General features: G+C 53.3%; 5 protein-coding genes across 5 annotated transcripts, besides 2 other annotated features; 2 read left to right on the top strand and 3 right to left on the bottom strand.

The window, feature by feature from the left end:
* Positions 1-49: 49 nt before the first annotated feature.
* Positions 50-73: a microsatellite.
* Positions 74-189: 116 nt separating this feature from the next.
* ACLA_074530 (sulfite reductase (NADPH) subunit beta) lies at positions 190-4,916 on the bottom strand (the record flags this gene model as incomplete). Its single annotated transcript, XM_001275841.1, has 3 exons — positions 190-4,587; positions 4,658-4,797; positions 4,886-4,916. 3 exons carry the CDS (start codon positions 4,914-4,916, stop codon positions 190-192), a joined length of 4,569 nt encoding a protein of 1,522 aa, XP_001275842.1.
* Positions 4,917-6,266: 1,350 nt separating this feature from the next.
* Positions 6,267-7,364, bottom strand: ACLA_074520 (inositol phosphorylceramide synthase regulatory subunit KEI1; the record flags this gene model as incomplete). The annotated part of the gene is made up of 2 exons (XM_001275840.1): positions 6,267-7,220; positions 7,323-7,364. The coding sequence occupies 2 exons, from the start codon at positions 7,362-7,364 to the stop codon at positions 6,267-6,269; spliced, it is 996 nt and encodes a 331-aa protein (XP_001275841.1).
* Positions 7,365-8,514: 1,150 nt separating this feature from the next.
* Positions 8,515-9,270, bottom strand: ACLA_074510 (Rab family GTPase YPT6; the record flags this gene model as incomplete). Its single annotated transcript, XM_001275839.1, has 2 exons — positions 8,515-8,573; positions 8,640-9,270. 2 exons carry the CDS (start codon positions 9,268-9,270, stop codon positions 8,515-8,517), a joined length of 690 nt encoding a protein of 229 aa, XP_001275840.1.
* A 718-nt stretch (positions 9,271-9,988) lies between these two features.
* ACLA_074500 (H(+)-transporting V0 sector ATPase subunit c'') lies at positions 9,989-10,846 on the top strand (the record flags this gene model as incomplete). Its single annotated transcript, XM_001275838.1, has 5 exons — positions 9,989-10,046; positions 10,110-10,144; positions 10,207-10,298; positions 10,369-10,677; positions 10,741-10,846. 5 exons carry the CDS (start codon positions 9,989-9,991, stop codon positions 10,844-10,846), a joined length of 600 nt encoding a protein of 199 aa, XP_001275839.1.
* A 515-nt stretch (positions 10,847-11,361) lies between these two features.
* Positions 11,362-13,662, top strand: ACLA_074490 (bifunctional molybdopterin adenylyltransferase MobB/molybdopterin molybdotransferase MoeA family protein; the record flags this gene model as incomplete). Its single annotated transcript, XM_001275837.1, has 4 exons — positions 11,362-11,631; positions 11,684-11,724; positions 11,782-11,819; positions 11,873-13,662. The coding sequence occupies 4 exons, from the start codon at positions 11,362-11,364 to the stop codon at positions 13,660-13,662; spliced, it is 2,139 nt and encodes a 712-aa protein (XP_001275838.1).
* Positions 12,116-12,140: a microsatellite.
* Positions 13,663-13,818: the final 156 nt, after the last annotated feature.

Genomic DNA, 13,818 nt, shown 5'->3' with positions numbered 1-13,818 from the left:
GACAAAAAGCTTGGTATCCAAGTCGTTCTAAGCAAGAAGGAAAGAAAGAAAAAATAAAAATAAAAATAAAAATTACTGGCTTTTTATTCTGCAGGAGCGTCGTTTACTCTTCTTCCTCGTCTTCCTCGGCGACCTGTGAAGTAGCGGGTTAGTTTTCATGGTTCAGGAAGCGACGCTATGGTAGGCAAACTATGGGGAGGAACTTACACCCTCGTGGAAGTTGGTGCCGTCGGTGGTCTTGTTGATGACACCGGCGCGGATACACCAGTCGCCGAAGCGCTCCGGGGTCTCGCCGTCGGTGTTGCGCTCGAGGGCGTACCGCTTCAGCAGACCCTTCATGATGTCGAGGATCTCGTCCTCCATGATGGACTGGCGGTACAGCTTGTTCAGCCGCTGGCCATGGTAGCCGCCGCCGAGGTACATGTTGTACGCGCCGTAGGCCTTGCCGACGAAGGCGACTTCGGCGAGCCAGGGTCTGGCGCAGCCGTTCGGGCAACCGGTCATACGCATGACGATGCTGTCGCGGGCCAGGCCTACCTCTTCGAGGGTGGACTCGAGCTTGGAGATCAGGACGGGGAGGTAGCGCTCGGACTCGGCCATGGCGAGACCGCAGGTGGGGAAGGCCACGCAAGCGGATGAGGAGAGGCGCAGGCCGCTGAAGGCGGTGTTGTCCAGCTTGTGCTTGGCCATCACTTCCTTCACGACCGGCAGGTCCTCATCTTTGATGTTGGAGAGGATCAGGTGCTGGTTACCCGTGAGGCGGAACTCACCCTTGTCTAGCGCGGCCAGCTCGCGCAAGCCCGAGCGCATGGTGAACTCGGCGGTGTTCTCAATACGTCCGTTCTCGATGAAGAAGGTGAAGTGGTTCAGGCCGGTCTCGTCCTTCTGCCAGCCAAAGGTGTCGACGTTCGACGTGAATTCGAACGGGCGAGGCTCGGCGAAGCGCAGTCCCTCAGGCAGCAGAGCTTCCACCTTGCCCTTGTAGACCTCAACACCCATGTCGTCAATGGTGTACTTGAGACGAGCGTGCTTGCGGTTCTTGCGGTCACCGAAGTCGCGCTGGACCAACATGATCTTCTCACAGACAATGTGAGCCTGGTCAGCAGGCACGTATCCGAACATGCGACCGGTCTGAGGGTAGGTCTTCTTGTTGTTGTGTGTCGCACCCATACCACCACCGGCAAGGACATTGAAGCCTTCCAGATGTCCATCGGCACCCTTGATAGCGATCAAGCCAATATCGTGGGCGTACACATCGGTATCGTTGTGGGGAGGGATGGCGATGGTGATCTTGAACTTGCGGGGAAGATAGGTGGGACCGTACAGGGGTTCGTGGTCCTGCACAGCGTCTCCTGCAACCTGGACCTTCTTGTCGTCGTCGTCCTTCAGCCAGATCTCATGATAGGCAGTGGTAGACGGCAGTAGGTGGTCGCTGACCTTTTGGGCAACGGCATGGGTTTCGCGATGGAAGTACGAAAGTTCAGGAAGGGAGCTGCACATGACATTACGGTTGACATCACCGCACGCTGCGATGGTGGTCATGAGGGACTTGTTGATGGCGCGCATGGCGGAGCGGAGGTTGCGCTTGATCACACCGTGGAACTGGAAGGTTTGTCTGGTCGTGAGCTTCATGGTCTCATTGCCGTATGCGCTGCTGATGTCGTCCATTTGGATCCACTGCGAGGGAGTGGCAACACCACCAGGAAGACGGCAACGGATCATGAAACTGTAGGCTGGCTCCAGACCCTGGGCCTTGCGCTCATCACGAATGTCACGGTCGTCTTGCATGTATGTTCCGTGGAACTTGGTCAATTGCCCGTCGCTGGCAGAAAGAGCACCAGTGCTCTCATCCAGCAGACCCTCGGCAATGGTACCGCGAAGGTAGTTGGACTGGATCTTGATATCCTCATTGGTCAAGGGAGCAGGCTCCTCAGGCAGACCTTCGACCTTGTCCACACCAAGTGCTTGCCAGAGACGAGGCTCCCACTCAGAGTAGCCAGTCTGATAGGCATCGGGATCCTGATCATTACCAAGGCCGATATCTGTGAGCTTGCGACCACCGAGGAAGGTAATGCGAGCATCGAGGTCCTTGGCTGGCTTGTTGTAGTAGATCTTATCCTCCTTGCGGGGCCAGTAGTGGCTATCACCAAGACCGAAGATGGAGTAGTTGATGGTAGAAAGGTCCAAGTCACCCGAGTTCTTGATGACCTCCCAGAGGTTGCGACCGTTCATGGGGAACTCACCCTGACCAGCAGTACTGGTGATGAAAACCACATTCTCCTCGGATGCGAGATCCTCGGCCGGGTAATCGTCCATCGCCATAACCATGGTCTTCAAGCCTCTGGCGCGGCCGCGGTTGCCGAGACGTTTGGCAATGTTCTCAGCGTTGCCGCCGTCGGAGGCGAAGAGAACGGTCAAAGGCGCACCGAAAAGACCGTCGAGAAGCTTCTCGTAGGAATCCTTGGCCTTGCGCTTCTGCAAGGCGCGGACTTCAGTGCCATAGGACTCAGAGAGGACAGGAGCATACTGAGGCTTGCGGTTCATGAGCTGCGTCAGTTGGTTGTCACGACGGAGGAACTCCTCGAGCTCGCGCTTGATACGATCCGAGTCAAGAGAGAACCTGGGCTCGCCATTCTCCTCGTTGTCGGGGTTCCAGCGGTACAGAGGCCAGTAGCCGAGGTCAACGGCCTTCTTGGTCTCCTGCAGCACGGTGAGAGCAGAGTCATTCTCCTGGTTGTAAGGCAGATAAGCAACGACGACGGAAGGACCCTTGAACTGTTCGGCCTCGGCCATTGCTTGCAGCACCTGGGTGTAAGAGCCATAGACCGCAACCGAGGCGACGTAGGCATTGCCGAAGTTCATGGCATAAAGGCCAATGTCCTTCTTTCTGCGAGTGGGATCGGCAGCAGTGCGCTCGGAATAAGGCTGAGAGTCAATGATGAGCATGTTGACATTTTCGCCCGAAGCGAGGACGTGATGAACACCAGAGTTGCCGAGATCGTAAGCCCAGGCGTCGGAACCAATGAGCCACTGAGACTCCTCGAAGAAGAGCTTTCTCGACTCGAGGAGCTTCTTGGCGACCTCGGAGCCATCAGTGGAAAGATTGTCAATGACATCAGATGCCAGCTTGTTCGCCTTGGAGGCATCCTTGACATTCAGGGCCCAGTTCGACAAAGAAGACTTAGGCGCATCGGTCGAGAAGCCGGTAGACTTGGAAGCCTCCTCGACTTCACGAATGAAGCGCTGGCGGTGCTCCTTTCTGGCAATCAGCGAGCCGAATCCGTATTCAGGGCTGGCAGCAATGGTGGTGGAGACGCCAGCGTCCTTTGAATCCAGTTGGTTGGCGATGTACAAACGCTCGCCGAAGAGCTGGTTCAGAATCTTCAGGTAGGCATTCTCAAGGTTGGGCTGTTCCAGGGTAGGCTGGGTGGCAGGCACCTTGGAGCTTCCAATCTCGAGGTTCTGAATCGGGGAAGCAGAGTTCAAGTTCTGAACTATGCCCCGAAGTGCCTGAACGGCGGTGGAAGGCTCAACATAACCCAGTCTGTAACCGACAATCTGAGGAGTGGGTCTGCCAGCAGACGGGGTCAAGCTGGACAACAGGTCCATTAATGAAGGACCCCACTTGGTGGTCTTGCGGACCTGCTCGAGAACGGCAATCTTCTCGACAGAGCTGGGGAGCGTGTTCACAATCTGGCCCCCGATCCAGGGACGGTACAGGCGAGCTGTGACGAGGCCGATGTTCTCGAGCTCGCTGTTGGCGTCGGCCTTGGCCAGGACATCCACGAAAACTCCGGTTGAGCCGAACACGAAGATGGCAGACTTGGCATCTGCGGGGCCAGTGTATTCAATCGCCCGGTAAGTGCGTCCAACAGTCTGCGACAGTACGCTCCAGATCTGAGCAGTCCACTCGAAGATGTCGGCAGCGGTGACTGGGCGCACAGAAGCGGCCGCATCGACGGTTGTGGCGGCGGAGCTGGGAGCATGGCTGTCTGTGCTACTGTCTCTCCGCGATGAGCCAACGGAGGAGTTATCGACACTGATGTTGGAAGGAGTTGGAGCAGGTTGGGCCAGGGTAGATGCAAGGTCGCCCTGAGCTCTGCTAGATCCCTCCGTAGCCTCTTCTGAGACTGTAGCCACACGGCCGGAGTCCGCATATAGAGTCTGTGCAGTGTCTGGGCTAGTGTTTCCGCCTAGGTTGAGGAGGGATCTGACCACGTCCACATCTTCCGCCGCAATGGTCTCATCGTTGGCGGAATTGGCAGGATCGAAGAAGTGAATGACACCCTTCCCGGACCGGTGCGCCAGGGCGTGGGCGGTGATAGCGATATCCTGAGCCTCCTGGATGGTCTCGGAGTGCAAGAAGGTGAAACCGCATTGGCGTATCGAGCTGATAACGGAGTAATCTGGGAATGGGAGGGGCTCCAAGGCGACGTGAATGACGATGGGGGAGTTCGCTAAGCGGTAGAGATGAGGAACGGAGGAGAGGAGGATGGAGGAGCTGGTGACAACCGAGACCAAGTTGCCGGACTGTAGGGGATGGAAGGCGGAGAGCAGGGGATCCTCATTGTATCGTACAGGGACGACCTGTCGATAGTGTCAGTTTTGGTCCCGCAATATGCCTCGAAATGGAGGGCATATTGGATGCATGACCCACCTCGGGGACTGCTCTAGGGAGAACGCTAGGAGCGTTGCTCGCCTTCAAAGCCTTGAGAGACTTCGAGAAGAGAGAATCTGTCTGCAGCGATGGCTGGACGGAGAGAACGACATCGCTGACGAGGTAGGCAACGCGAGCGGCTGATCAATATAGTTAGCATGCGATGTCGCAGATAGAGCATTTTAGATCTCTTTAAACAAACAAGAACAGAAAAAGGGGGGGACTAACCTGCTTCCGCAGCAGTCGAAACGGACGCCATATCTGACAATTATGAGGTGCGCTCTTGACGGCGCAGAGGGTGGGATGAACTATAAAGTGTTTTTACAACGATATCACCGCATACGGCGACTCCCACTTGTTAGTAACACTGCAACCTTGACACGGGGGAATAATAATGAAACAACAGAGAGAGGGAAGAAGAGAAACGACCACACTGAGGATTTAAAGAGAAAAAGTCTCCCCGACTTTCTTTTCAACAGCTGTCTAGTACTCTACCAAAAATGAGTCCCTCCATACTCTCCGCCATCGGGGGGGTTTGGATCACCAAAGCTCTGATTGGACTTCGATCACGACATCGATGCAAACACACCTGACCGCCGAGAGCAAACCTGCCCAATCAGGGCAAGTGCGGGGGTCCCGTGACTGGCTTCTCGAGCACGTCAGTTTTCCCACGTCACGTGCCGGTGCCTGGGCACGGGCTTGGCGTCGGTGTTTGCCTCAGGACTCCAGTCTCTTCACCGAGGCTAATAATATTTGAAGATACCCCATCAGTAATCAAGATCTGCTCATGGGCCAAGTTGCACTACACAGTAGGTTACTAATTATTCACTGACAATGGGCTGTTCCCCTCGATCACTCAACTTGTCTGACGATTATTCACTTGTCTCGGCACTTTCCGCAGCCCATCGTCCCATAACTACAAACTGCAGAACTCAGGTGTCCGCAGCCTAAGGCAGCTAGCACTCTCGGGCGAGAAATTAGTACTCCTATGCTGGATTGCGTGCGTGAGAATAGGCCGAAGCCATGGAATAGATGGATATTGATGATATCTCAGAACGCCATATTAAATGCCAACCCATATTGGTAACAAAAAATAAATAAATGTACAGGGTCTGAACGCCCCAAGCCATATCTGATGAATACAAATGTGTCTCCCCCCCAATACCAGATTGATCTCCAGTAACTTGTCTTCCTCCAAGTGATCCCCCTTCAATCTCAATCACACCCACAAATCCCTAAATTCCCGAGCGAGTTTGAACCGAACGCCTCTCCCTTGGAAGTAAGACACCCAATAAAAGCAAATGGGATAAGACATGAGTCGTTACCTTGTCACCCAGAAGCCCAAGTCCCATCCCAACCATATTATGTAATCATTTCGGCATGTAGAATAAATGACAAGGAACAAAAAAAAAAAGAAAAAAGACATATGACTATGGACAATAGAGCGTCTTGCTGGCCTAGATTCTGTACAGCAAACAGGTGATGTGAGCATGTCGGCCTTTTCAACGGGGCCCAGTAGGGGTGGATATCTGCCGTAGGACCACGGTCACTTCAATTCAAGAGTCACACCATAGTCTCAGATGAAAGAGATGCTCGCGCAAATCGCAGATCAACGAGGCTCATTCCAGTCGTGCATCTTCAGATTCATGCCTTCGGGAAGCGGCTGTTGCAGTGCAGCGGCCTGGACTGCGGCCTGAGAAGGCTGCGGAGGCCCAGTGCCGGAACGGCGCCTTCTTTCACGCTCCAAGGGACCAGGAAGCTCCATGTTATCGCCGCGTGACCGGAACTTGCGGCCCATGGTGTCAACCCAATTGCCGTCCTCGTCGTCGCCCAGCCAGTAACCGCGACCGACGCTGATCATGGCGCGGCCAAGCTTTCCTTGCCAGCCCTGACCATCAGGGCTATATGACGAAAATGGCTCCCGATCGATGTCGGCGATGCTGGCGACGCTGGCGATAGAGGTATTGCGGCTATGAGTGGGAAGTTGAGTGTGACGGGGGATGGCGACGTAGAGACGGAGAGCCTGGCGGGCAAAGGCGAACATGATGAAGATGAAGTAGAAGCGTACAATCCAAAGCGAGCACACCAAGACAATGCTCTGGAAACTCTCCGGTTGCGTGACAGCGTTACTGAGGCCATCCGATCGTCGAGTAGGTCTTTCTTGGGTTGAGGAGCCATACTGGGGGCTAGTGAAGCCCGCAGTCTGAGCGATAGTCTCGCTGCCCGGACCCTTCACTTTTCCGCCCTCATAGTTCTGTGAGATGACGAGAAACCACGTCACACCGAAAGCCGCAGTGTACGCAGCGTTGATAATCGTGTCGAAGAGGTAGAGCCATGCAAGGCCAAGGCATTGTAGAGGAGATTGTTTCCGGATGTGTGGGAAGAGATAGGCTGTGAGTCCGAGGGCGACAAGCGAGTACAGGTACATCGATAGTTGAACTGGCGACAGGTCGTAGCCGGTCAATAAAGCGAGCAGGCCATAGAGACCACTGATTTTGTTAAGTAGCAGGGACAGTGTGATCAACGAAGCGCCCGTCTCCAGGCTCATCACGTAGAGGAAGGTCTGCAGGAAACCATCATTAGCTATCAGAGATAAGCGACAGACGAAAACAGGCCAGAACCAATCCCTCTTCATTTTTAAATAATACCATCCAAGTTGACGTACCTCTGGCCGCGGGACGCGGAGAAAACGGGCTGAGAAACCCATCTTGAATGCCGCCGATGGGATCGGGGGGGGAGGGGGGGGGGGTGAGACCGTTTGTGGCTCAAAGACGGCAAAAGAGGCAAAAGAATGGAATGATGATGAAAGTGAGGGTGAGAGTCAGCTGGAAAGATGGGGAAAAAAAAAGAGGCTGGTGGACAGCAGCAGTCAAATGTCAATATTATTAGTTAGTCTAGATAGTTGTTGTTAAGGTCGTAGTGCAAAATGCCTTACATAGGGGCGCTTGATTTTCCGAACGATCCGCCTGCCGATCGCTGCCTTTTCATTTGTGCTGAGGCTGAGAAAGTCTAAAGGCAGAGGAAATCGGAATGCCAAGACCAGCGGGCGAGGCGGATGACGCTGTTGGTCTTTGTGTAGTGTGCACAACATAACAGCATAATGGGGCCATGCATTATCGCCCCTTGTTCATGACGTTCTCCTGGAATGTATAATACAGTCTCTCTCCATTATTGATTTTTAGAATGATGTACAGCGGAATGAGCACAGGCGGTCTTTGATTACTTGCTGTTAGAGACCTTGACTGATAGAATGCGGAGTGATTAGTCTGGTCAGGCAACCGCCTTGGTTGATCTTTGAGCTTCAGATATTTACCGGATTACTATTGAGGAGCCTATTGATCGGTATAGGGGCTGAGTATCCACCAGATGTCATTATTACCATGTCTGCCTGCTCTTCTTCTACCGAATTCTTTTGGATAGCAATATGAAGCCTTCATTTCGACCACCGTAGGCTAGATTCCATTGTACGCCAGAGCATCCAAGCTATGCTGTAACAGAATAGATCGATACCTCGCGCAATTCGAAATCTATCATTTCTGTTGAAACAAGGAAAGATGGACTCAAGGATGGGGGAATAAACCAGAAGAATAGACGCTGGCAGAATGCGAGAAGCAGAACGCCAGATTCTGTTCCATGCCACACTGTAACACATATACATGAAAAAGGACAAGTTCGAGAGGATTGGAATCTAGAGACGCTATTTACCTTGAGAAAACAAAGGACAGGAGAAAGACAATATACATGTCAAGAATGGGGGGGAAAACATTATAGACAATCTCAATGCTCGTTATTGAGATTACAATCATCAGAAGCTTGAGTGGCAATTATAAACGGGTAGTAGAATGTTGATATAGCTATCAGCAAGCGCATCCATCGTTGCTTGTCGTTTCTTTGGGGCTGATGTTGACATCGATCACTGGAAAAAAAGTAAGAAGTCAGTATTCAGCAACGCAAAGCCACCGGTTCTCCAGGATTGACCAACTTTGAGACTCTCTGTTTGCTTCACCTTCCATTCCAGGAAGGGCCTGCGCTATCCTCCTGAACAGCTGCTTCACGTTATGGCCGACCTTGGCACTGGTCTCGATGAACATCAATCCGTTCTTCTTCGCTTCCTCCTCGCCTTGCGCCGTGGTAACTTCCCGCTTATCGTTCAAATCCGTCTTGTTGCCTACTAGGACAATGATCACGTCATTACCGCGCTCTCCTCGAACATCGTCGATCCATTTCCGAGTATTCTGGAATGATTTGGCATTTGAGATGTCGTATACAACCACCGCCACGCTAGAGTCTCGAATGTATGAAGGAATCAGAGATCGGAATCGCTCCTGGCCGGCTGTGTCCCAAAGCTGAAGTCGGACAGTTCGATCCTCCAAGTACATGGTCTGATGCGCAAAACCGAATATTAGCTCAATATGAACAGGTTGCAAATGGAGGGCGACACAAAAGCAAGCGGGGGTGCTGCCAGATAGCGTCATGGGTATCGGTGCGAGTATAGAGTATACCTTGGACAAAAAGTCGATTCCGATAGTTGCTTGGTAAGTATTATCGAACGAGTCGTACATGAATCGCGTGATCAAAGATGTTTTGCCGACTATAGTATCAAGGTCAGACATCATGTCTCTGAAAGGGGATCATGGCGACCTCTCGACGCGAAGGCATGCGTACCACTCTGTTCTCCCAAAAACACCAGTCTAGAATTTTTCATTAACAATGCCCAGCCATACATACGACGTGCGCCCCGAAGTCACGTACTTGAATTTCTTCAAAGGGTTCGAATACGACCCAGCCCCGGAAGAAGCCATAGCGAAGGTGTTCTGGATAGCGGTGACAAGAGAATAAGGGGCAGTAGAGATAGCCGCGGTTGCAGTCTCTATACTTCGGCGGAGGGAGAAAAAGTGGAAAAGAGAAGTTGATAAGAGGAGGAGTCTAGAGAACAAACAAATCGTTTGATGACTCCGATGAGATAGCAATCAGTGCCCGCGGTGAGGTGTTCAGATGGTCGAATGGACAAGAGCTCGATCCATGGGCCCGTCTGGGGTACTTTGAAAAGCATCTAGTGTCTAGCCTCGTGTATGCCTTAACGATCTGGCGGCATTATTCATTATCTAATAACCATTGGAACTCCGCCGCGGCGCCGACGGATTAATCCGGGCCGAACTAGCATCACCGCCGACCGAGTTGGAGTTGTCTCAGTGCACGTTGAGAGGCTCCAACCAGAGCTTCAAAGTCCATTGTTTACCCGGGCGTTTAACACCCACTCAATCTACTGAAAAGCATCCTGTATCTTTCCTTTATTCTTCTTGCAAGCGCACGAAAGGGTTGGAAGTCACCATGGTTCTCTACTATGGAGGTGGTGCTACTACCGTGGCCCTCCTGGTGATAGGAGGATGTGAGTGGGCATCATCGGAGCTTCCATATGGACCGTAACGAGAACTGACATGCTTTCTCTTAGATATGCTTTTCCATGGCGACGGTGAACAATTCAATGTATGAACGGATATCTCGGGGATACCGAATTGTATGGGGTGCATCGTGTTGACATCTCCCAGGTTGGCCATTTCCTCGAGGCTGTTTCGCCATATGCTTGGGCGAACCTTGGTATCGCAATGTGCATTGGTCTATCTGTTGTCGGAGCAGGCTGGTATGTATTTCGATACCCTTGGTGTACCCATGACCTTTCGACCCCTCAGCCACTGATATACAACCACTAGGGGTATCTTCCTCACAGGCTCGTCGATCGTTGGTGGAGGTGTTAGGGCACCACGGATTCGGACAAAGAACCTGATCTCTATCATCTTCTGTGAAGTCGTAGCTATCTACGGAGTCATCATGGCCATCGTCTTCTCGTCCAAACTCAACCTGGTCGAAGGCGACGAGCTCTTTTCCGGCAGCAATTACTACACCGGATATGCGCTTTTCTGGGGAGGTATCACAGTGGGAGCATGCAACTTGATTTGCGGTATCTCTGTTGGTATCAACGGTAGTGGTGCGGCTCTGGCTGATGCAGCTGACCCCAGCTTGTTCGTCTCCTGTACCCCGTGCTATCCTTAACTGGGATCCTCGCCGCTAACATTCAGGTATAGGTTCGTCAAGATCCTCGTCATTGAGATTTTCAGCTCTGTTCTCGGTCTTTTCGGCCTCATCATTGGACTCCTGGTTGGACAAAAAGCGACCGACTTTGGAGCATGATGTTGCAATTTCCCTTCCCCAATAGTCTTCTTCGATAGAAGATGCCGTGAGCCGGACCGGGCTTTTAAACCCCTTCGACCTTTTCTTCTTGTTCGAAGTTTTTTTCTCTTTCATTTTTCTTTATCTGTTCCTATATAAAGCATTGAGGCGTCTGGAATTTGGTTTAAACTGTAGAGCTTCTCTGGTCCGTTGAGCACTGCATTGATGATTTCGCTGGTTCGCTATGGTGATGATGATGTCGGCTATGTTGTACAGTAGCAGTTGTCGGGGGCTCAATCCAGCTAATCCAGGACAGCCTTGTACTTCTACTCCTCGCTATGTAAATAAGGCTATTTGGATCATGAATAGCTACTTTTTCTGCCTTGAAGCTTTGGAGCTCCAATGACGATCCGCCAGTTGTCTTGGCATCCCCGATTCCCGCTTATCTCCAACTAAATACAACCAACCTCGAATACACTCTCCCCCACATCCAACCAGCAACCCGTTCACTGTCTCCCACAACGTTGACGGACAAGATGGCTGACGGCAAACTGAGAGCTGCGATCCTGGTTGTATCGGATACTGCTTCCAAGGACCCATCATCTGACAGAGTGGCTGATACTCTGACGGCGACTTTTGCAGCTGAGGGGTCAAGCAGCTGGGAGGCTCCCACTATCAAGATTGTCCCTGATAATGTGCTGGACATTCAACGAACAATCTGCAGCTGGACAGATGGCCCGGAATGGGCCAATCTAGTCCTGATTAGCGGTGGCACAGGTTTTGCCGTCAAAGATAATACCCCCGAGGTATGTTCCGCTCTAGCTTGCTGATGGACAGATACGCTGATAGCCTGACCAGGCAGTATCCCCTCTCATCCATCGCCATGCACCTGGTTTAGTGTGAGTTGTGCTCATTGCTTATATGTTATAGAGCTGTATACTGATCCACTAACCAAGACACGGCATGCTTGCCGCTTCTCTCAAAGTGACACCATGTATGACTCAAAATTGCCCTTGAATCCAGAGCCATGACTGACATCTACTGTAGTTGCAATGATGTCTCGCCCCGTGGCGGGTGTCAGAGATAAGTCACTCCTGATTACACTACCAGGCTCGCCAAAGGGAGCCAAGGAAAATCTTGAGGCAATCATCAAGCTTCTACCGCACGCTTGTACTCAGGCGGCTGGAGCAGACTCGCGAGCTCTTCATGCTGGCGGTGTCAAGAAGCTGGAAGCCGAAGCTGGTGTAGCCCCCAATGATCCGCGCTCGGAAAGTCAAGGACAGCAGCATGATCACCATCATCACCACCATCACCACGGGCATTCCCATGCTCACGGTCATGTCGTTCCAAGAGCGCACACATCGCCTTCTGAACGACCGCAGTCCAATGATCCCAATGCCGGTCCGAATCGCCGGTATCGCTCATCGCCTTATCCCATGTTATCGGTTGACGAAGCCCTCAAGCTGGTCAGCCAGCACACTCCAGACCCAGTAGTCGTTGAGGTCCCTGTGACCACCGCTCTGGTCGGCTCCGTCATTGCGGAAGATGTCTACGCCGGAGAGGCTGTACCAGCTTACCGCGCAAGCATCGTCGACGGATACGCTGTCATTGCACCGGATTCCGCCCCAGCCGGACCGAGCACAAAGGGCATTTTTCCGGTGGCTTCAATCACCCATGCGAACCCGGGGGGAGCGCTATCACCTCTCGAGCCAGGTACTGTTGCCCGGATCACGACCGGAGCGCCACTCCCTCCGAATTCAAATGCGGTTGTGATGGTCGAGGACACCGTTTTGGTCTCCTCGACCCCCGACGGCCAGGAGGAAGCAACAATCGAGATCCTCACCGGTGACATCAAGCCCTTGGAGAACGTCCGCGAGCCAGGCAGCGACATCCCACTCGGATCCAAAATCCTCCGCAAAGGCGACCTCATTACCTCCGTCGGTGGCGAAATCGGCCTCCTAGCCGCAACAGGAACCAGGACTGTGAAGGTCTACAAGAAACCCTGCGTGGGTGTCCTTAGCACCGGCGATGAGCTAGTCGAGCACAACGACCCAAGCAAGCTCTACGGAGGTCAGATCCGAGACTCCAACCGCCCATCGCTCCTCTCCTGCCTGGCCTCCTGGGGCTTTCCCACAGTTGATCTCGGCATCGCGCGCGACACCCCACCAGGCGAACTCGAGAACGCCCTCCGCGACGCCCTCCGCGGCGTCGGCCGGGCACACAACCCTGTCGATGTGATCGTGACCACAGGTGGCGTCTCCATGGGCGAACTGGACCTGCTCAAGCCGACGATCGAGCGCTCGCTCGGCGGGACAATCCACTTCGGCCGCGTGGCGATGAAACCAGGCAAACCGACCACCTTCGCGACCGTGCCGTTCAAGCCATCCGCATCCGCATCCGCGGCGACAGCCACGCAGCAGGAGCGCGAGGCAAAACTCATTTTCTCTCTCCCCGGGAACCCCGCCTCGGCGCTCGTCACGCTCAACCTCTTCGTGCTTCCCTCCCTGCACAAGCTGATGGGCCTGGGCCAAAGACAGACCGCGCCGGGCGTCGCACCCGCCCTGGGTCTGCCGCTGGTATCCGTGGTGCTGGCGCATGCCTTCCCGCTTGACCCGAAGCGCACGGAGTACCACCGTGGCATTGTCAGTGCGTCGCAGTCGGATGGGCGGCTGTATGCGACGAGTACCGGGCTGGAGGGGGTTGGCCAGCGGAGCTCGCGAGTGGGAAGCTTGGCGAGTGCGAATGCGCTCTTAGTGCTACAGCCGGGCAGCGGGACAGTTGAAAAGGGTACTCTTGTCGAGGCTTTGTTGTTGGGAAACATTGTGTCTGAGGTGTAGTGCGGCAGCACAGGTCTACCATCGATGGAATCCTGAATTTGTTATCTCAGAAGAAGATATAACTCTCAATCGTGAAGATGCCATTATCATCGGCCTTAGGGGAACAGTAGCCCGTAAGCCGTTATCTTGGAGGTATATTTCCTAAAAACAAAAACT

This window comes from Aspergillus clavatus, genomic scaffold, assembly GCF_000002715.2.
Source record: "Aspergillus clavatus NRRL 1 1099423829791 genomic scaffold, whole genome shotgun sequence".
Classification (NCBI taxonomy): Eukaryota; Fungi; Ascomycota; class Eurotiomycetes; order Eurotiales; family Aspergillaceae; genus Aspergillus; species Aspergillus clavatus.
This window is presented reverse-complemented; position numbering and strand designations above follow the sequence as displayed.